Source organism: Microcebus murinus, chromosome 19 (genome assembly GCF_040939455.1).
Source record: "Microcebus murinus isolate Inina chromosome 19, M.murinus_Inina_mat1.0, whole genome shotgun sequence".
NCBI lineage: Eukaryota > Metazoa > Chordata > Mammalia > Primates > Cheirogaleidae > Microcebus > Microcebus murinus.
Window position 1 is genome coordinate 39,753,993 of NC_134122.1, and position 23,065 is coordinate 39,777,057.

At 52.2% G+C, this 23,065-nt stretch overlaps 1 protein-coding gene across 1 annotated transcript in view; it reads left to right on the forward strand.

Annotated features, from left to right (window-relative positions):
* GALNT2 (polypeptide N-acetylgalactosaminyltransferase 2) overlaps positions 1-23,065 on the forward strand; it is a 197,124-nt gene that overhangs the window by 168,924 nt on the left and 5,135 nt on the right. The window contains exons 9-15 of the mRNA XM_075995452.1: positions 3,755-3,842; positions 4,825-4,928; positions 7,967-8,093; positions 12,435-12,527; positions 12,783-12,866; positions 15,015-15,141; positions 22,246-22,365. Of these exons, the coding sequence (XP_075851567.1) occupies positions 3,755-3,842; positions 4,825-4,928; positions 7,967-8,093; positions 12,435-12,527; positions 12,783-12,866; positions 15,015-15,141; positions 22,246-22,365 (743 nt within the window). The remainder of the gene's footprint in view (positions 1-3,754; positions 3,843-4,824; positions 4,929-7,966; positions 8,094-12,434; positions 12,528-12,782; positions 12,867-15,014; positions 15,142-22,245; positions 22,366-23,065) is intronic.

Below are 23,065 nucleotides of genomic sequence, written 5' to 3' on the forward strand. Positions count from 1 at the left end.
AAGAGCTCCACAGAGCGGAGGTTTTGTGGAGCTGGAGGAACCACATCCCGTCTTTGCCTTCCCTGCTCACCCCAGCTGTTGCTCTGGCAGCCCGTACCTCTTCCTGGTGACCTGTGGCGTCACCACCTCCCTCTCCCAGGCCAAGGCCCTGGTCACCTAGTTCTGCTGGGTCTGCCCCTTCTGTGTGTCGTGGTTGCTGACCCGTCCTCCGCCCACCCACCCACATCCTGCTTCACTCCTGGGTCACTCACCTGAGTGACAGCACCATTTCCTGTGGGTCCTCACAGCCTCCAAGGGTGACCCCTCAAGCCCACCCCCCACAGAGCCCCAAGAGTGATTTGTCTCTTCACCCTCTTAAAAATTATCAAGAGCCCCGAAGAGCCTCTCCCGTGTGGGCCGCGTCAACATCGGCCATGTGAGCCATATAGCCCGGAAAGCGTTAAGACGCGAGGTGGAGCAAGTACACGTCCCGTCCTCCGCCAGCCTCGCCCCAAACCTCCACCACGCGCCTCTGGTGGAAGGAGACACAAAGCGACACGTAAGGTTTTGTCTTAGTATAAAGTAGTTTGACATCTCAGCACTGTAAAAGGGTCTGTGGACCCCCAGGGGGTTGGGGACCATGCGTAGAAAGCTGCTGGTCTCATAAAGTGCATCCCCAGGAGTCACCCACCCCACTCTGCAGAGCCGGTCACGGCACGTTGGGCTCTTACTCTTTGCTCCTGGTCCTAGGACCGAGGCAGGTAGACGGGTGGCCTGGGCCCCAGGGGGCTCTGCCACAGCTCGGCGGCAAATGCCTCACTCTGCAGAACTCGGCTCGACGGCAGCCTTGCCTGAGAGAACTCAGCTGACAGCCAGCACGTCGGCAGAGGCTGCTCTGAGCAGCAGAAGGAGGTCGAAAGTCTTCGCCCCCTGCTTTCATGATCTGTCCATTGGAAAGGAAACCGGTGGCCGTCGCCCAGACTGTCGGTTCTTTACACCTGAAATCAGCAAGCTCTTTTCCAGCCGGCCAGCGCCTTGGTGTGTGTAAACGAGGGGCTTCTTTCCTACCTCCCAGCATTTTTGATGGATTAGAAGATGGACTGTTCCAGACAGACACTGGACAGAAGGTCACCTGACAGTCTAACATCAAAAACAAAGAAGACGGCATACAATTGGGTCTTAACCTCAGGGAACGGAATGCTGGGACTGTTGGGTGAGATTGGGCCTCACCCCTGGCTGTTTGGGGCTTTGGCCCCACCTGAGAGGCACTGTGGTCATGGGTGGCCGTCTCACCTCTGCTCCTCAGCTTCCCGTCTGGGAAACGGGGCGGTGACTGTGCCAGCCACACAGGCGTGGTGGGATAGCCTCGTGCCTTCTGCGCTGTCACCACCCAGGGTCATGCCCAGCAGGGCTGGCGTGCTCAGAGGACTACTTAAGTTGGGAGAAAGCGTAAAAGTTGGAAAGATTCATAACAGATGGTGAGAAATAAAGTGTTTGGGGGCTTAAAGAGGAGAGACCTTTAAATAGCCAGAAAGCTCCCGTTTTCTGGAATTTCTTATTCCCCTGAACCTTTGGGGGAGCTGAGGCCGGATGGGCCATTTCTCCCCAAGCTGCTGCCTGTGTCCAAGCAGGGTGAGGACAGTGAGATGTCAGAGTGGGGTGCAGGCCTCCTGCTGGGTCAGGAGACGGGGGGCCACATTCACTCTAAGTATTTCATGAAATTCCTCGAGGGAAAAAAAAAAGCCAGGATAACATTCCTAGCAGAGCCTTAATATAGCTTATCTCTTTGGACCACATTAATAAATGATAAAAATAATAATAAGTATCAAGAAAACATAAAGGCAACATGACATCAGTTGGCCTTTAGCGTGCTCTGTTAATAAACCAGGCAGGGCGTTGTTTTTCTGGGTGGACCTCCCAGCCTCTGCAGCACCTCGGTGAACCCAGCTCGGTGCCTGCGTAAGTTTCCTCTTGGAGGGTCACTGTCCCCACTGCCTGGCCCCCAGCCACTTCTGCTCCCAGCAAGGGGCTGGGAGAACTTTTTCATAGGGAGCCATAAAGGTGTGGTCCCCAACCCCTGGGCGTCTGTGGCCTGTTACGAACTGGGTACCCCCCACCCATCGGCCTGTGGAAAAATTGTCTTCCATGAAACGAAGGAATCAGGCCGCACAGCAGGAGGGGGATAGCAGGGGCCAGTGGGCGAAGCTTCATCTGTATCTGTGGCTGCTCCCCATTGCTCGCATCACTGCCTGGGCTCCACCTTTTCCCCCTGCCCGCCTCTGTCCGTGGAAAATTTGTCTTCCGTGGAACTGGTCCCCGGTGGCACGAAGCATGCGTGACTGGCCCGGGAGACTAAGGGGCCCCGCCTCCCGTCCTTCGGTCACTGGTGGCCGTCCAGGCAGACTAACCCTGAATTCAGAGCACACAGATGAGAGGCACGAACGTGGGCATTGCAAGAGCCTTGTTGACACAAAGCCTGAGGGCGGAGGGCTCAAGAGGTGTGGGGTTGAAAGGTGGCCGGCCCTGGAGTAATCGGCTCTGCCTGGCAGACCCTTGGAATCGCAGCTGCAGCACCACAAGCCGCGTGTTCGCGAGAAGCGGGGTCCTGGCGTACCAGGCCAGCTGCAGCAGGTGGGGCGCGCCAGCCTCTGAGCAGTGCGGCGTTTGGTACCTTGTGAGCAAGACACAGACCTGAGGCCCCGTGACGCCCAAAACCACACCCAGGTACAAGGCCCGGGCTTTTCCATCCTTAGTGGCCTGTGGATTCTAAAGAACGAAATGGGAACAGGCGCCAGCTTCATCAGAAATCGAAGCTTGCTTGCCCAGTTTGCAGCTTCCTTTGGGGCGTTATCATCTGAAGTTTTCACGTTCCCACCCGGTCCTGGCTCCGTTCCTGCCGCAGATACGGTTTGGGTTGCAATCAAGAGATGCCGAGATAGGCCGGGCGCTGTGGCTCACGCCTGTAATCCTAGCTCTTGGGAGGCCGAGGCGGGCGGATTGCTCAAGGTCAGGAGTTCGAAACCAGCCTGAGCAAGAGCGAGACCCCGTCTCTACTATAAATAGAAAGAAATTAATTGGCCAACTGATATATATATAAAAAAATTAGCCGGGCATGGTGGCGCATGCCTGTAGTCCCAGCTACCCGGGAGGCTGAGGCAGAAGGATCACTCGAGCCCAGGAGTTTGAGGTTGCTGTGAGCTAGGCTGACGCCACGGCACTCACTCTAGCCTGGGCAACAAAGCGAGACTCTGTCTCAAAAAAAAAAAAAAAAAAAAAAAAAAAAAAAAAAAAAAAAAAAAAAAGAGATGCCGAGATCAAGTTTGCGGCCCAAGCAACGGATGACACCTTATCTCCTCTGCAGCGTTCCCTTCCCCACGGGGTGGTGGTGGAGGCGCGCTGGCCACTTTCCACCTGGGGTGCCCCCTTTCCTCCCTCCTGGCGGCCCTGGGACAAGCACTGGCATCATCATGCACATCCCAGCTCTGTTCGTGTGGTGCGTTTGTTCTTGTGCATTTCGACATTAGGAAAGGCTGGCCCACGTGTCTGGGCTGGGAAGGAAGAGGGTTCCAACATGCACCCTCCCTCTGGCCTCTCCCCCGGCGCCACCCCCAGGCATTCTCTCTCCCCTCCTCACCTTCTTCGGGTTTTTTGGTTTGTTTTGGTTTCGATTGAGTCCTGTTCAAGTATCAAGTGTTTATAAGCTGTACAGGGTGGGGGTGTCAGGGACAAATGGCCAGTCTCTTGTCAGCGCCCTGTTTCTTTTCCTGACCGGCAGGTTTTGATTGGAACCTGGTGTTCAAGTGGGATTACATGACACCTGAGCAGAGAAGGTCCCGGCAGGGGAACCCAGTCGCCCCAATAAAGTAAGTGCTGGGCATCCTTCCAAGTGTCCCCCCCCTCCCCAGGTAAAACCCCAGGCTCTGTCCCCTCTGCAGGGCCTGCATTGCCCAGACACCTGGTTGGGCTGTTTACCTGCCACCAGGTCATAGAATAGAGTCCTTTGAGGCCTCTTCCTCACATGTCATCTAACATGTGTTTATAAGGCACATGCACCAGTTCTGTGCATTCATGCGTGTATATAATGTGGAGTGCTTTCTGTAGCAGAGTGGGGTCCCCGAGCTGACCTCAGGGACCAAGGCAAGGGGGAGGTGGGCCAGCGTGGGTCTGGGCTGCCACTGCTGCCCAGCAGGTCTCCGCTCTCCTGTCGGCCCCAGAGGAGGTTGCTTGTGCCTTTGAACCCTGTGCTTTGTGGTTTGCAGGCCGTGCAGAGTCGTGGCTGGGAGTCGGGGTGCCGTCTCCATGAGGGGAGCGAGTCAGAGGCAGCACGCAGCTCAGTGAGGTAGCCTCTGCCGCACGCTAGCCCCTTCCCCGGCTGCCGGGAACGTGATGGGTTCCCTCCTAGAGAGGAGGCACCTGAGCCACGACAGTGACAGCAGGAGCTGACACTGCTGAGCACTTCCTGAGTGTGTTCAGGGCTTTATGCCTGTGATGTTTTGCAATCCTTATAGTTATCCTATAAGGAAACTGAGGCACAGAAAGGCCAAGCACCTTGCCTGTGGTGGCTTGTCAGCTAATGGTACAGCGCCAGCAGTCACTCCCTCGTAGGGGAGGCTCGGTCCAGCCCCTGCCGCTGTGGGAGTGTCCAGGCAGGCACGGTGGGAGCTGTTTGTGGGCAGCTGAAGGAGAGAGGGGCACCCTGGCTCTGAGCAGAGAGCAAGGGCTGTGTGGCCGTCCTGAAGGTCAGCTTGCAGTTAGGGGTCTGGGCGTAGCCTTGGCATAAGCATGCTGGCAATCTAACCTTGACCTTTGCTCTGTCCTCCTTCCCTCTTCTCTCTGCCTCTCCAGAACCCCCATGATTGCTGGCGGGCTGTTCGTGATGGACAAGTTCTACTTTGAAGAGCTGGGGAAGTACGACATGATGATGGACGTGTGGGGAGGAGAGAACCTGGGTACGCAGCAGCCCCTCGTCTCGGGACAGCAGCCCGCCCCGGCCCTGGGAGGCTGCAGAGTGACCACTCGTGGGGTGTGATTGGCCCCTGTAAATGCGTGCATAGCACCACCCCTTCCGCTCTCAAAAGCATCTGAGGTTGGGCATTGGAGTGTGTCCCCCTAAGTTAGAGTGGAGGATGCCAGAGCGCAGATACAGTCTTTGAAACTAAATGCAAACTCTTTAATGTCATTTGAGTCTGAGCATTTGGAACACAGGCTTGCAAAAGTAGAGGAAGCAGTCCAGGTGCGCAGGCTCGTGTTTGGCTGTGGAGCGTGGGGAACGAGCTCTGGCTAAGCCCGTGGGATTGACTGAATTGGAATCATGGAAATCGCATGGGGTGGGAGCCTGGGCATTTCATCCCTTCTGGGCTCCTTTTGTGAATGGCTCTAATTTGGGTGTTTCCTCCCCACCCCCTCCCACTTTTTTTTTGATAACTCCACACACAACATTTTTTACCAAGGTTTAGGGCAATGAAATTTTACATATTATGGTCCATATTGGTAGCCTCATATTTATTCCATAAAAGATGAAAAGACTCTTGTTTGTGTCGGTTTGGGGGGGGAGGTTAAATTTTGTTTTGTTTTTGCATGTTGCATCTGAAGCCTTTAATTTCAAGTACTTGGAGTTCTGAGCTCGTTATCCCTGGCTGTTGAGTATTAACTCACATCCGTCTTTGGGCGGGTGTACCCTGGGAGGACAGGGGACAAAGTGGGGGAGGGAAAATGAGGCCACTGCCGTTTTTAGTAGTCTTCACTTGTAACAGAGACTTTGATGGGTTTTGTTAGTCTAAAAGACTAGCCTAGCCTGTTATTTTTCTATTGTTTCATGATGTTAAAGTTGGTGATAACATCTCATCTCTGGCAGATTTCTCTGCCTTTGTTTGATGTTGAAAGTGCTTCAGACTTAGTAATTGCACTGGGGGAGTGGGAGGGACATGACTCAACTCCTTTTGGGGTTTTTTTTTTTTTTAATGATACATTGACCTTTAGGCAAGGCTTGAAGTCATTTGTGCACAGAAGGCTGTAGGACTGTTAACCTTCTGAACAGAATTCTGAGTCACCTGCTTCCGCAGGCAGCCCCTGGTGGCTTAGTGGAAATCCAGCCGGCCAGGTCCACGCAGCATGTCACTTAACGTCACTTTCTCAAAAACAGCGTGGTTTTTAGAAGTGTGCCTATTGTTAGCTGAAAGCATGGACGAGGCCGGTGAGATGTCAGCCAGCATTCTGTGTCATAGCATAGAAAGAGTGCTGATTTATACGTAAGGTGACATTTCACCAGGAGACCAGAGGCAGGGGAGAGGATTTGTTTTCAGGAGCCAGTGCGTCTGCAGTTTGGTTGTTACTTAATGTGGCTGTGCTGTGTATGAGGTTCTGTGTGAGGGCCTGACGCAGGTTGTCTTAGGGTGGGGGCAGGACCCCGAAAGCCCATCTGTGCCCAGCGAGGTTTGGGCATCTGCCCTTCCCTGGCTGACACTAGTGGGACGTTCTTGAGGACTCCTTCAGTTTCGCTGGGAGATTCAGCAAACCCAGGGCTTTCCACGTGACAAGGCTGTGCTGTGAGTGTTTCTCTCTCCTTAGTGCTGCTTCCGGCTTTTTCTTGTGGGTCCTGTGCATGCTGTTGTCCCGCCTGAGTGGCCTTTGTGGGTGTTTGCTGGGAGAGGTGTGGGTTACAGAGATGCCCCTGTAAAATCCCAAACCACCTCCGCAGCGTGTGTCCCACCAGAACGACTAGAGCTTCCTGCTTTCCTAACTAATAATGTAAGTCCTTACACAATTTCAGCAATTGCCAAGGAGGGCAAAGAACCTGACCCTTAGCTCCAAAGATGTAGGGGTGAGGCTCCTTGGGGACATCATTTGTCCTCAGTCCCTTCCCTCCTTCCCTGGATGGTAGGACGGCGCTGAGTGCTTCCGGTATATCATCTCAGTTTGTGCTTTCTTAACGGAATGTGGTCTACAGAGGTCATGCACCTGGCCCAGGGTCTCAGAGCCAAGATACAAACACTGACTGCTTAATTAAAAAAACCACCAAGTTTAATGAGAAATCATCCTCTAGTTATAGCATCCACGAGAAATCAGAGTTGAAGGTAACTAGTTGTACTCAGCCTTCAAAGTCTCCCAGCAAACCTCCCAACAGACCCCTCACTGGCTATACTGCCCGTGGAGAAGCCAGGGGCCTCCTGGCCCCAGTTTTGAACATTCCAGTGATGCAAATGTATGTTTAAATTTTATTTCCTGAAATACAAACAACGTCTCAAAGTTGGGTTGAACGCTATAAAAAGGAAAGTCAGAAGCCCTTCACTGCCTGTGCATGGGTGGTTATGACCACACGTTTTTATGTCACTGCAGAATTGGTCAATAAAGTCCCATAACAGCCACACGGGCCACACATTCCTGGTTTTTCCTGCTGCTTTAGTTGTCTGCCCGAGTAGAAAGCCACGCTGCCCCGACCCGAGTGGTGCTTCCTGCCTGGTGCTGTACGGCCCAGGCACCTGCTGCCCGACCGGGCTGCTGGTCTGGAGGATTCGCTGTTGGCGCACTTCATGGCCCGCGATGCTCTCACCCTGTTTCTGCAGATGTAACTCTCTGTGATTGTGAACCACTTAGTGGGGAATTCCGTGCAAGCGCTTCATCCGTCAGTAGTTAGGATAATGCTGGGATATGCATGATCTTCTGCCCAGACGACTTTATATTCAAATTATTAATGCATCAAGAATCAGTCTTGTCTCAAGGTTTTCGAGTACGAATCTGAAAGATACTTCTATGTGAACATACTTTCTTGATTGTACTGTGGAATCTAGACATCCAGGGTGTGTCAGACATCTCCCTTATAGAAAGTTCTGGACCATGTTCTGGAAAGAGGCAGATTGGGCCTCTTTCAGCAGTTGAGAGCAGGAGGAGCCCCGTGATGGGTGGTCAGGGGAGCTTCTGCACCCTGGGGTGGCTGCCGTTGCCAAGCAGCCTCTGTGTTCACCCACCCATGTCTTGTTCGTCATCTCAGAGATCTCGTTCCGCGTGTGGCAGTGTGGCGGCAGCCTGGAGATCATCCCGTGCAGCCGTGTGGGTCACGTGTTCCGGAAGCAGCACCCCTACACGTTCCCGGGTGGCAGTGGCACTGTCTTTGCGCGGTAAGTGGCGAGAGGCTGAGCGGGACCCAGAACATTGCTGACCACCCTTGAGACGGGACTTGACCTTGGGAACAGGTGTCCTTCAGTGGGTGTGTGGTGCATTCACACAACAGAACACCACTCAGCGATGGAGAGGAGCAAGCCACCGACACCCGCAACGGTGCGGGCACCTTGCAAGGCATTACGCCGCGTGAAAGAAGCATCTTGTCTCCAGAGGTTACATACATGATTCCACCTACATGATGGTCTCAGAAAGACACAACTCCAGTGTGGGGGTCAGACCAGTGGTGCCCAGGGCTTGGGAGGGGGAGCGTGCCAGGGATGTTTGAAGCGGAAGGTGGGACTGCTCTGTCTCTTGACTGTGGCGGTGGTTGCACAGATCTCCCTGTATAGATGTTCTTAGAACTGTACACCCCAAAAAATATCATAGGAAAATATTTTAAATAAGAAAATGTATTTTTTATTATTTGATACCATTCGAGGTATAGTTAAAAACAATATTGTCTTAGTCCATTTTGTGCTGCTATAACAGAATACCACAGACTGGGTAATTTATGATGAACAGAATTCAATGGCTCATAGTTCTGGAGGCTGGGAAGTCCAATGTCATGCTGCCGGCATCTGGTGCGGGCCTTCTTGATACGTCAGCACACGGTGGGAGGGCAAAGAGAGGGCAAGAGGGGGCTGAACTCACCCTTCTATAACACACAGTCCCAGCCAGGAGAGTGGAGCCCTCTTGGCCTAATCACCTCTGAAAGGTGTCACCTCTTAATACTGTTGCAATGGCATTTAAATTTTACCATGAGTTTTGGAGGGGACAAATGTTCAAACCATAGCAAATATTAATCAAAAAGACATCATGACATGGAGATATGATTTATGATAGATAATAGATACATTTTAGTAAACATGAAGATGCCAAATGAAGGGCTTTCCAAAGAAAAAATAGCACATCATTATTCTACCAGACCAAGTTTTTTTCCTAGGGAATTCTTTTAGATGCTAACAACAAAAACATCTGTTAGATGCTAACAACAAAAACTTACAGCAGTGTTGCAAGTCAGACCTTGGGGTGGTTGCCGTCTGGTAGGGTAGACAGGGAAACACACACACAGCTAAATAAGATAATTTCAAACACTAAAAAATGTGAAGAAGATGAAATGATGTCATGTGGTCGAGCGTGACAGGGGCAGGCAGGGGGAGGGGTTTGCAGGGTTGAAAGCACACGTGGGGACCCTCTGGCCTGTGACTTTAGACCTGAAAGGTGGGGAGGAGGTTGCCGTGGGACCCAAGGGACCGGGCTCCCTGCAGGAGGAGCAGGTCCAGGCTGCTGAGACAAGGGTTGAGAAGCAGAAGGGAAGCCAGGGGTTGCTGGAGCATGCAGAGTGATGGGGACAGTGGATGGGGCAGCAGAGCTAGACAGGCCTGGGCTGTACACCTTGGCAGGTCATGGGAAACTTTGGCTGTTATTTGATGCTGGAGGAAGCCATTGGGGGTTTTAAGCAGGTGCCTGCCTTCTCTGTTCTATGCTTTGGAAAGGTCCTTCTGTCTGCTAGGTGGAGGGTGGCAAGGAGGTGACACCACGGTGTAACAATGTCCCCTCTGCTGTGGGTGCCAGAGGTGGGGGAGGGAAGCCCATGAGCCCTGTTGCAGTAGCCCAGGCCAGAGATGAGAGGCAGTCAGGTGCCTCATAACGATGTCCTTTCAGTGACGCTGGTAAGATTACGACACCGTATTTCCACTGTACCTTTTCTGCATCTCAGTATGTTTAGTTGCGCAAATACGTCCCACTGGGTTACGATTGCTGCAGGATTCAGCACAGTCACACGCTGCGCAGGTGTGTGGCCTCCGAGTTATGGGCTGTCCCTATGGCCTCGGGGTGCAGCAGGCTCTGCCATCTGAGTTTGTGCCAGTAACTCTGTGACGGTCACACAGTGCAAAATCGCCCAACAATGCACTTCTCAGAAAGTATCCCCCACGTTAAGCGATGCGTGACGGTACCTGGAGCAGGCGTGCGGCAGCGGGGAGGGGGCAGGTCTGGCTCTGTCGTGAGGCAGGCAGTGTTTGCCATCGAGGTGGCAGAGACGGGGAGGCAGAGCAAGAAGCTAAGTGTTGTGCAGAGTGCCGTGCTCACCTGTGCTGACGCGCTGCCCCTGCTGAGATAGAAAAGGGGGTGGGGTGCACTGGGGACCACCGTCTTGTCTTCTATATTGCATTTTTTTTAACTTTTATTAAGTACAAATTACACAGTACAAGTGTTGCACAGAAGTCGTATTTTTAGCGTAGAGAATCTGATTCCTGAGGAAACGTTGGCAGAAGCCAAAATAACAATGCTTCTGACCAAATTACCTTCCCTCAAACAGTGTGTGTTTGCACAAATGTCTAAGCTTTAAAGCTTCGTTTTTGCTCGCTTATTAAAAACAAAATATGATCTTGCACAGCAAGCTTTACAAAGCCAAACACACACTTGATACACGTGCTTTCTCCCTGGGGCAACAGGAGAGCCTTTCCAGAAAGCTCTTCTGTAAACAGAGCAAATTCCCCAGATCAAAGCCATTGATAACCACCAGCATCAGTGGGATCCCAGAAAACAGGATGTTAAAATACACAAGACATTGCTCTCTTTCTTAGAAGAGAAGCATTTTGAGTTGCGTTTTGCAGCCCGGGAGCCTCTGTCTTAGAGATGTGGAGAAGAAATGACCCAGGGTGTCAGCACTGGGGGCAGCCTGGGCCTGTCGCAAGAGGCGGCTGGCGGCCATCAGCAAGGCGGCCCTGCGTCTCTACTGACTCATCTCAAAGATAAAGGGCTGGCATCATAGGCCCGTATTTCTGGCTCCAGGTTCTCTTAATTTCCTACAAAGGTTGAGCATCTTTTATACGAAATGCCTGGGACCAGAAGTATTTTGGATTTTTTTGGCATCTGAAATATTTGCATATACTGCATATAGTGAGATATCTTGGGGATGGGACCCAATTCTAAATGTGAAATTCATTTGTGTTTTATATACACCTTATACGTATAGGCTGAAGGTAATTGTATGCGATGCTTTTAATAATTTTGTGCACGAAACAAAGTTTGTGTATACTGAACCATCAGAAAGCAAAGGTGTCACTATCTCATGCCAGTGCTCAAAAAGTTTTAGATTTTGGAGCATTTCAGGTTTCAGATTTTTGCATTAGGGATGCTGAACCTGTAAAATGTGACATTCAATGTTTTAAGTACCATCTAAATACCTGCAAAAGCAATGGAGGCCTGGGTTAAAGTGCCACTGTATCTGTAGCACCTGGAAGACAGTTGGTGTATGATAGGTATCCAATAAATACCCAGGTGAACCAATAAATAAATGAATGGAAGGAACTAGCCATGAGTATCACATGAAGGTCATTCTTCAAGGCTACCTAGATATCTTTTTTTATTCAAAAGACAGAAAAGGATTGCTTTGCATTTAGGAATTAAGAAAGTACTTAATCACTTAAGGATTTAAGTGATTTTTAGAACATTGTGATTAGAATTCATAAGAGCCTTTAGGGTTGAAAGGGACATAGGACGTCCTCGAATCTCAGAGTCTTTCATTTTCCTCATGGGGCAGTCCAGTTGCCAGGAGGCTGAAGTCACACCTCTGGGGAGGTTAAGGCATAGGTCGCTTAGCAAGACCCCCAAATCCCACTAGGAATATTTCATGGCTCTCCCGAGAAATAATACTTTAATGATCCAGTATCACCCAGCACTTAAGTACTTGTTGTGTGTGTGTAACTTTTCTTTTTTACAGAGAGAGTGTAAAAAATACTCTCATCACCAGACCAAACTGTACCATAGCACTCTGCTAATTTGGTGAATCAGTGTCTCAATCAATATCTATCTCTGTCTCCCTCTGCTGCTTCCACACACGTGCCATTCTGCGATCCATTTTATTGTCACACGAGTCCAGAACCTCATTCATGTCAACACATAGGATGTAGGATGTACACCTGTGTTTTTAGTGATCATGGAATATTCCATTTATGTAATCACTTCCCTATATTCGGTCATACCGTTGTGGGTTTTTTTGCCATTATTTTAACTGTGACTCTTGGTGTTTGTCCCATCTGTGCACGGTGAAAGAGACCAGAAAGCAGTTCTGAGGGTTTGGTAAGCATCGCCGAGCACCAGCCCCCCAGAGATCCAGCCTGGGGTGCTGAGCGGGGCGGCCTCCCCTCTGCTCCGTGCCCGGTGTCCCAGCTGGAGCTGCCGCACACCTGCAGGGACCTTCCTCGTTCTCGCTCCCAGCACACAGGTGCAAACGGAGTGGTGCTGACAGAAAGAAGGGAATCCCACCTCAAGAATATTTATTTTGTTTCTAGCAACACCCGCCGGGCAGCAGAGGTCTGGATGGATGAATACAAAAATTTCTATTACGCGGCAGTGCCTTCTGCCAGAAACGTTCCTTATGGGAAGTAAGTGTTCGTTCTGCCTTCTCGTGCCCATGGGGATCCTGTGGTGGGGGTGGGGGGGCAGTGGTGACAACAGCTGCCCAGTTGTCAACAGGGCCTTCTGTTCGAGGCCAAATGGGCTCATGGGCACAGGAACCTGGATCATCTATGTTACACACCTGCCCCAACCCTGTTCTCGTAGGCAGATTTTCCTTTTTGATGTGGAGAGCCTGTTCGTTCTTAAAATTTATAAAAGAATCTTATTTCCCTCTTCTCCAGTATTCAGAGCAGATTGGAGCTTCGGAAGAAACTTAACTGCAAGCCTTTCAAATGGTACCTTGAAAATGTCTATCCGGAGTTAAGGTCAGTCCCCAGGGATCTGGGGTTTCACCGTGTTAGGGCTCAGAAGCAGATAAGTTCAGAGAGGAGCAGAGGCTTTGAGAGGGGAAGTGGAGGTCGCACTGCAGGCGACCAGTGAGAGCTTGTGTCCTCCCCCGCTGCAGTCCCCACGCACCCTGAGAACATGCTTCTGAGCAGCTCTGTCCCTGCAGAGTCACCCTCCCCTTCTGCACGGCCTTGGAAGCAATCCAAGACATCACCTCGTGTTAGCTTGTTCTTCCACCTTCATTCGTTGGTAAGATGACAGGCCGGTGAGCCCGGGGACGTGTGTCTCACGGGCTTCTGGAGTGGCCAGAGAAGCAGTCCCCAGCGTCCCTGAGTGCCCTGTGCCACCTGCCCGGCTCCTCTGCCCGCCCCCTGCCCTGGTGTGCGCACCCTCGCCAGGGCCTGTTGGGAGGCAGTGGGGCCAGGGCCAGCTGGGGAAGACACAGAACAGGACATCAGCCTGTCACTTCCCATTTGACTTTGGCTCGCAGGGTGTTGCCGTCCCTCCCAGGGGGCCAGCAGGTAACGGCCCCCAACAGAGGCTCGGAGCACAGGGCCCTGACCACGGGTTTCCCTGCTCTAGGCTGGGTTAATCCCACGTGAAATGGGAATAGTGACACCAGATCGTCCATCCCGGAGGATCGGTGATGGCGGAGTACCCTCCCAGCCTCATGTCTACACGCGGCCCCACATTTTAAGCTAGTGTGAGCTCCTGTCCTGAGGGACCCGCCGATAACCCCATCGGGAGCCCGTAGAGCTGCTGGCCTTCCGGAGCCATCGGAACTTCATCTTCTTAAAGGGACTGTCAGGCAGGTCAGGCCTTAATGTGGCACATTCCTTATTCTAAATATTCCCAGAGCGTTTTACAGCCACTCACATATCTCCAGCAGTGACTGTGAACTCGAGACTTGCCACCATTATCTTTCTGCTAACGGCTCCTTCAGAGCCCTTGCCACGGAGATTTGTTGGAGAGTTCGGTAATGCCCCTGGCTGCTGCTGTTCGCTCACTTAACTCCTGGGAACTGTTTCCTCCGCTTTCAAGAAATATGCGAGACACCGGGCACCCACACCCCAAGGGAAGGCAGGGAGAACGCGGCATCCTCCTGCCTCCCATCCCCTCTGTGCAGGGCGACTTTCGCTGGGGATTAAGAGCAGCGATGGTCAGCAGTGGGCAGCCCCTGGCCGTCGTCTCTCCCCCCACAGTGGATTTTAGCCCCGTGAAGGTCCCGACTTTGCTTTTGCTGTCAGAGTCCCCTGTGACTTGGTGGATGAGGGTGTCAGAGTGACATTAAATGCACAGTTTCTGGCTGGAGTTGCTGATGATTTGGGGTGATGCCGGGCCCTGTACCCACTTAAGACCATGTCTAAGGTGCTGGGCACCACACCGGCTGGTTTCCTTGTCTGTGCAGGGCAAGGCAGGCACCAGTGTCACATTTTTATTGTGTCTTTAATAATTGCTCCCATTTACTGAGCGCTTCTTCTGGGCCAGCCACTGGGCTAAATGCTACACTTGATCTTAGCCAAAAGGCCAAGAAGCAATTGAGCTGAGTGCTTCATGTTACATGTTTTATGTAATGCTTGCAGCAGGCCTCTTCCACAGGCATTGTGCAAAAGAGCAGATTGAGGTTCAGAGACAGTGAGTCTTGCCTAAGGGATCTCACGGGCAGCACCTGGCAAAGGTGGGGCTGAGGTTTGGGGCCGATTCTGAAGCGTGAGCCCCTTGTTTTGTGTGTATCAAGCCACCTGCCAGATCCACTCATTTTTTCCCGTGACTGGGTGAAGGTCAGATCCCAAGTCTATTGGAAAGTTCAAGGCAACGGGATCTGACCGCACTGATTGATTTTCTAAATGACTTCCAATAAGACCGACATTAAAGAGTATCAATCAAATGCTTTTCTAGAGAAAATTTCCTTCCTAAGGCAGAATGTAAAGAATGTGTCTCCAGCTTAAAATCTGAAAGACTTAGACATCCAAGCCAGGAGAAATGTGCTGCTGACACACCCTGCCTGCAGTGGAGAGGGACACGACAATGCCACCTGTGTGCTGGTGTCCCTGAGCAGAGGGGTAGGCGGCCAGTTGCAAGTGACCATGTAGAATTAAGCAGGTGATTCTCACGTTGCTTTTCAGGGTTCCAGACCACCAGGACATAGCTTTCGGGGCCTTGCAGCAGGGAACCAACTGCCTCGACACTTTGGGGCATTTTGCTGATGGTGTGGTTGGAGTTTATGAATGTCACAATGCTGGGGGAAACCAGGTATGTGTATGGGTGAACTTGATCACCTGCAGGCCCGGAGAGAGCAGGGATGGGAGCCTGAGGGCAGAATTGCTGGCTGCCACCTTTCTCCTGTGATGGGAGCTGTTTGGGAGGAAGCTCCTGGATCCTGCTGGTCACGGCATCTTTGGTCACCAGGCTCAGGGACAGATGGATCGAGCCCGTCACCAGCTTCAAGCCAGGTGATACAGTGGCAAGGGGCGCACTGCTCAAGGTTGACAGTTGCAGAGCTGGTGGCCTTAGTCTTCTTCCTGCCACCTCTGTCCTCCCTGCCACATGCACTCCCCCCACCACGGCTCCAGTTCTGTACCTGCATCTGCGTCCGGCCTGACTGTGACATGAACACCTGCCTAGTGGCCCCAGTAATAGATGCTTAACTGGGGGTACTGGGAGGCTGCTGGTTATTGGCGTCCGTTGCCTGTTAGATAATTACAGCTTAAGATGTAACGTATTAATTATGAATTGCTTCAGTGTGCGTACGCCCTTTCCTATAGAGGCATAAGATCCCACCACCTCCCATCGCAGGAAGGAGGGACGGAGTGCAGGTTCGACAGGTCCGGCGGTGCCCTGCGCGTCCCACAGCAGTTTTCCCGTGGGACGATAGTCGGGAGTGGGTGGCACGTGCACTTTATGCACAGATAGGCGTGGGCACTGCTGTGTTCTCCTATCCCCCTTCCCCTGTTCTTGAAAACCTGCCTGGCACCAACAGGGCATGCAGTTAAAAGAAAAAGCAACCAGACCGATTAACTCAGCATATATGTCCCAAATTCATGGATCCCATAACTTTTTTTTAACTAGAAGTGTGTTTGAAAGGGGCGCCTGCTTTTACGTAAAGTTGGCTGTTCCAAATCCCCCCCATAAGTGTCCAGACAGACCACGATCCCCAAACACTTTGGGGCTCCTTTCTTGACTTGCTGATGTAGTTTTGGCGGTTGCTAGAATGGCCAGGACATCCTAAGTTAGACCCGAGAGGGGAGCCTGCCTGCCTCAGGGCTTGCCTGGGCCGGTCCCCATCTGGCACAGGGCATGGGGCGTGGGGGCAAGTGTCCAGGGCCTGGCCCAGCTCCCCCTGCCCGGCACGTGTGCCGTTCCCAGGCCCTCACCTGTGTCTCAGCCCCGAGGGCCAGAGGATGCGCCCAGGGAACAGAGCACAGGCGTCGGGGGAGCGCACACGCCAGCATTCCCGCATAGCCAGTTCATAGTTTTAAATATTTAGCCCTGTGACACAGGAGCTCCTATGTGTCCTCTTGTTCCAGGCCCTAGAGGTGTCAGGAGTGGCCTGGAGGGAGGACCCCACAGTGAGGGAAGGGAGTGGTGGGGAGGGGACGGCAGTGCAGAGAGAGAGAGAGAAGGGGCAGAGCCGGCTGGCATATGTGGGTGGGCAGCGGCGGAGGCGACCTGGCCTGTCCTCCCCCCCAGGTGTGTTTCTGTGTCCTTGACAGCCCCTCAGTCCAAGGCGCTGACATTCAATGTGGTTGTCACTTACTGCTGGGAGACTGGGAGGCCTGGGTGACACCCTCAGAGTCTCAGGTCATTGGTGGCCGTTGCAGGGCTGCACATGCTATGGTCACCCCTACTCGGTGCAGGTGTGATTGGAGGAAGCCGCGTGGCGAGCTCTGTTCCTGCCACAACGGTCATTCGTGTGTTTCTTCCGTGCTCTGGGCTTCAGCGTTGCGGCGGGGAAAACAGTGGGCAGAGGGAGAGATTTTCCACACATTTCCATCTGTAACTGCAATGAAAATCAACCGAAATGCCCTGAGAAAAGGGAAGCTCCAGGAGGAAGAAGGAAACATCAGATTTCAGTCTCAGGAAGCTGGGTTTAATCTGAGTCAGAACGCCGACTCTTCAAGGCTCAGTAGCACGGCGTCAATGCAGATCTCACCAAATGCAGAAATCAGGGTAATTGATTGGGGGGGCGGCTGGGTGAACCCCACCTTTAGTCTGTGGACAACAAAACAGGAGGTGCCGGCCCACGTTCTGCGCTGTCTGGGTGTCAGGGTTTCTGTTACCCCCCATGGGGCTCAGCTCCACGTTTAGTCGCCGGGGCCCCCTCTGTGACATCCTCAATGTTCTGGTGACCCTGTGTGCGTCGGAGGGCTCGGTCCTCCCTGTCTCAGCAGCTCCGCTGGAAAGAGACGTGTCTTGCGCCGCAGAGCGTTTAAACAGAAGCATGTCCAGGCTCGTCCTGAAGGACTTCCTGGTCGGAGTCTCGGCACCAGCTTAAGGCTTCCCTGGGCTCTGTGACCGGCTTGGCCCCACTCACTGTCACACGTTTAGTTGCTGTGTGGCCGGTGGCACAAGACGGAGAGCCCGGCCTGTGGCAGCAGCTCGGCAGTGAAGATGGAGACCTTGCCCACAGCCTCCCAGGAGGAAGCCTGTGTCTGCCTTCGGGACTCGTGGCTGCGGCCCTGGCTCCCCAGGCCCTGCCTAGCAGGGGGGCTCAGGGAGCTCTTCCCTGCGCCGTGGGGGTGCTGAGCAGAGGGCCTGTGCTGAGGAAGTGGCACAGCCCTGATCTTGGTGTGACGTGGGCTCCTTGTCTGCCTCTCGCAGACCCCAGAGGTCAGCCCAGGGCTGTGGAGGAAGAGATAAGATCAGAGCTGCTGAGCGCTTCCCTCCACTCGGGTGTTGCTTTTCCCTTTTGCTCTTGTGCAGCCGTTACTGTTATCATACGAGGCCTTCCCTCCCTTTCCGGAAAACACTGCTGCCTGCCTGCCCCGCCTCATTCCCTGCCCACTCGGTCCCCCTGCAGGGACCGCACTCTGGAGTAGCCTGGAGAGCCTTGCAAAAGACTGATGCCAGCTTCCACGCCCAGCTAGGGTTGGAGGGCACCAGGTCTTTAAAGTGCTCCCAAGTGATCCTAAACGAGGAGCTAAGCTGGGAGGGTTTTCTAGCGGGAGAGACGGCCATGTCGGCAGGTGTGATGGGACGAGCGGCAGCATGACGACATGATGTCCTTACCCACTCACCTGGGAACACCGTGCTGCAGGGACTAGTCTGAGCCAGCGAGCACCGTCTCATCAGCGCTGTCCAGTACAACCGCGTGCTGTGATGTTGGAGTTTGGCACCATTCCGTACGGCAGCCACGTGTGCTTACTGAGCACTTGCAATAGGACTAGTGTGTATTAAATTTTCATTTAATTTTAATGAATTTGAATTTAAATAGTCACATGTGGCCAGCGTATTAGAGAGTGCAGTTCCATAGGGGGCAGGAAGCTTGAGATGGTGCTTGCTGCTGTTCCAGGTTGTAAACCCACCATGAGTAAGTCCTCCCTGGACCCATAGGACATGACGCTTTTTTGGGTAGCGTGCCACGAGGATGCGAAGGGAGAGGGCAAATAACGTTTCCTCACTGAAAATAGGGCACGGTGCTTTAGAAGAGTGAGGTTTTTATCTGGTTTCCGGCGGAGCCCCAGCAGACACACAGGAAATGGGAAAATTAATGGCCTTGCTTTTTAAGAGTGGCAGCTCAAAAAAGCATTCCTTAAATATTTATGAACTTTGCTTTACAAATTCAGATAATTGAAATGCAACAGAAGAACAAAGCAGCAACTAGCTCCGTTGTTTGCATAGCTGAATTAGTTTTTCTGGAATTCTGTGTAAAGTCCGCTTTAAAAGAATGAAGCACACAATAGCAGGAAGGTGGCAGAAACGTTCAGACGTCATCTTCAACCGGGTGTCAGCAAAACTTCCAACGTTTCCCAATTCCTGTTGCCAGGGATAGCCTAGTACCTTCTCTATACCAGCATCCTCCCACCTGGAACCACCTCTTTTTTTCTTAGAGATGGGGTGTCACTCTGTCACCTAGACTAGAGTGCTCACTGCAACCTCAAACTCTTGGGCTCTGGGGATCCTCCTGCTGCAGCCTCCCTAGTAGCTAGGAGTATAGGTATGTGCCACCAGGGCCAGCTTTTTTTTTTGATAGACACGGGGTCTCGCTATGTTGCCCATGCTGGTCTTGAACTCCTTGCCTAAAGTGATCCTCCCACCTCAGCCTCCCAGAGTGCTGGGATTACAGGAGTGTGATCAACCATGCCCAGCCCTACTCCCCTCTTAAGCGTGAGTGGCTATCTCTGTGTGCTGTAGTTTCACATGCACTGGCAATGTAAATGAGTTAAAAAGAGATAAGGCTGTACTTTTTCCTGAACCTTTTCATCCTGAATGTCATCTGTATACAGGAAAGCACACACAGCTTCCTCTCTCTGCTCAATACTTCCAACACTTCTACGGCCAGATGAATAGGAGAAAACAAACTGGTCTTCCTATTTTATACCCTCGCAGAACTTTCAGCTTCTGATACCAGATGTGTGGGCTTTTCCCCCCACACCAAGCAATCCTCCAGTTCTCTGCAGACGCTAACTGGGTGTCCCACGATTCAGTTCAGTCCTGACACTGCCCGCCTGGAGTTAGCTGCGGGCTCAGTCCCACGACGCTCCTTTGGGCTCAGTCGTTTGTGAGAACAGTTCACAGAACTCGGGGAAACAGTTTACGTACTGGATTACCTGTGTACTATGGAGGGACACCGCTCAGGAGCAGGCAGGTGGCAGAGGTGCGTACTGCAGGGTGCGGGCGTGGGGTGGGGTGACAGAACGTGCACGCCCTCTCCTGGTGCACCACCCCCCAGCGCCTCTGCGTGTTGTGCAACCTGCAAGCTCTTCAAGTCCCGCGGTGCAGAGATTCCTACAGAGGCTTCATCCCTCGGGCTTGATCGATTACAGACTCAGTCTCCAGCCCCCGCCCGCTTCCCGGATGATGAAGTCGGGGTAGGACTGACAGTTCCAAACTTCCAATCATGGCTTGGTCTTTCCGGCGACCACCCCAATGCAGGAGCCCACCAAGACTCACCTTGTTGGAACAAAAGGCTCTCCTGTCACCCAAGAAATTCCAAGGAACTAGCAGCTCAGTGTCCTCAAAGACCCAACACAAGAGCAGAAGGTGCTCCTAACATCCCGGTGGCTCAGGAAATGGCAAGGGTTTTAGGAGCCTTGTAATTGTGGCCCGAAACCAGGGCAGAGACCAGATATGTAATTTTATTATGTCACACCACCCTAAAGTATGGGTGACGTTGAGTGGCAGTTGGTGCTTTGGAAGAGCCGGCTATAACTCACCAGCTGTGTGGAATGACGGCGAGCCGCACGTGGGAATTGGACTGTGGGAGTTGGGTGGCCTTTCCCAGAGAATGTGGCCGGCGGGGCGGATGAGGAAGGTGCTCTGTGTGTGAGCATGTGTAGGGCGCTGCGGTACACAGGCCAAGCAGGTTTTTCCACTCTAGGACTTTCCACAGGCTTTCAGTAGGCTGCAGGTGCATTTCGAAGAGAGAAACATGGCACAGATTCCACTTTTTCCCAAATTTATTTGACCTAGAACCAGTTTTTCATAGAATTCCTCACGGAGAGTGAGATTTGAGAAACACTAATTAAAAGGTGAGAAAGAGGAAGCCCAGGGAGGGAAGAGACTTGTGCAGTTGTCCCTCCCTGCAAGGGGAGGAAGTCGAGAGGCGAAGGTCACTTCACTGAGTGCTAGACAGGCCACCTGTGCCTCCGCGTCTTCTCCAATGGGCCCTCCAAGAGCCGGAGACACGCCGCCCGCCCATGGTCATGTGAGGCTCAACACTGCGATCTTCAGGTTTTAATGTTCTTCTAATAACCGACCACCTGTTTTAACGTGATTTAGGTACTGGAGAATGAGGCTCCTTTAAAGATTGTGTTTCCCTGTCCTTAATGCTATCCCCTGAGAACAGGGAAAAGAAAAACAATGTCTTCATGGCACGTGATGGTGCCTGAAGTTACAGAACATATGCATTTGTGTGTCACTCGTTTTCCCCACTAGAAAGTGAGCCCAGCGCCGTGAGAGCACCTGGGTCGTGCAGGTGTGCAGCAGGTGGTCACTGGACGAACGGGCAGGGGGAGGGAGAGGGCGTGGGGCAGCTTGCCTGCGCTTAGAGCAGAAAGGGGACGGATGGGGACAGGGTGTCCCTGTGGGGTGCTGAGTTGGAAGGGGCCTGGCTGCTTCTAGATCCTAAAGGGCTTACGTGGGTGTGCATCCCTTGGTGGGGTCAAGCTGGAGCATGATGGCCGGAAGCGTCACCTTCCTGTCCCCACTGTGGTCCTGCCCAGGGCAGGCTCTATCCTCCTCTGCCACCTGTGGCCACACTCACCCTCTTCTCTGTTGTGGGGTTTCTGGCCGCTTCAGATGGTCCTTTTTAGTATTCAGAATGGTTGTCCTGTCAACCCAGTTTCAGCCCTGAACTCTGTGCACGTGTGTGTGTCTATACACATACATATATGTGTGTGCTTGTGTTTTTTAGAATCATAAGTGAGTTACTGAAACACTCACTGGCTCAGATTTCTTATCTATGAAATGAGAATAGTAATAGTCCCCTATAGGACTGTCCCCTATGGGGCTGTCATATAAAGGGCTTAACATAGTGCTTGGCATGTAGCACCCAGTTCAGTTAAGCTGTAGTCTGCCTGTGTATGTAAATACATAGATCCATTCCTCCAGTTTTCAAAGAGCTTCATGAACATCTGTAGATCAACTTCGCACTTAATTATGAGGCTGTGCACTCTATATTTTGCTTAAGTTTGCAAATTAAATATGCCATGTATAGTTTTTGCATATTACAGTCCCTATTCGTAAGTGCTGTTCCAACCCCTGCCCACATGGGGGCAGAGTCCCTCCACAGCAATGTGGGTGGGCCAGTTGCCCCTGACTGTCCACCTTGTGGACAACCAGAGTCTGAGCTGCAGTTTCTATAGCTCACAGTTAGTTGTAGGAAAATGGACAGGGTGTTCTTGCTTGCATTTTGGACTAAAATAGTCAGTACCATTCATCTTAGTCACTAACATTCTCAAAGCATTTTTGCACATCTAATGGCCAGCTAGTGCTCAACTGTGAGGTTCCCCCCTAAATCCCCCATGCTGTAGATTTGTCCTTAGGCAAGAAGTCACTTGTCGGTTCTGAGTTGGCTCAAGAGTTCTAGATTGCTCTCCAACGTGACATTTCCCTTCTGGAACCCCTGCTGATGTCCCATCCTTCCTTTCACGGCCCACTCGTGGCCTGCCTCTGACTTCTCGTTTTGTGTTCCAGGAATGGGCCTTGACGAAGGAGAAGTCGGTGAAGCACATCGACTTGTGCCTTACTGTGGTGGACCGGTCGCCGGGCTCTCTCATAAAGCTACAGGGCTGCCGAGAGAATGACAGCAGACAGGTATGGTCCTCGGGCACGTGTGGATGCCCGTGCTCAGCTCAGACCAGGGCGGTGTCTGTCCCCAGCTTTGCAGTGCCCTGACTTGCCCCTGGCAGCATCAATGGCAGCGAGCACTTGGCGTTTATTTTTATTTGCATCACTATTTGCATGTCTAGCTGTCTGTCGGACTTAAGCCTAGGCCTAACGCTGCTTATTTCTGGTTACATTCTCACTCTCCTCCCCATGCCACTGAATATTTTAAGGAGAAATTACATGTTTTGCTTTATTCATGACATATTTTTAAAGTTACAGAAATTCTAAATGTTTAAAGTTCAAAGGGATGAGACTTTATACACATACATACATGCAAGTATACATAGCTGTCCTTTATATATAGAGTATGTATAGCTTTCCTTTCTTCAAACAGTTCAGAACATACTTCATGCCTTGTGCGCTGGTATTCTGTGACACAGTCACTGATGGAAACTTGTAGTCACACCCCGTCTCGAGCCGCAGGAGCGCGGCGTCAGGCATAGAAACGCAAGCACAGAAGGAGCTCTCAGCGTGCCCTTAGGAGATGGATGGGGTATGGGGAAACTGAGGCACAGAGCCTACCGGAGCCAAGAGCCTAAAACAGGCTTCTAGTCCAACACTTAATTTCACAAAAAGGGAAGCTGAGGCCCAGTCAGTCAGGGCCTTCCCCCAAAATCACCTGGGAGCA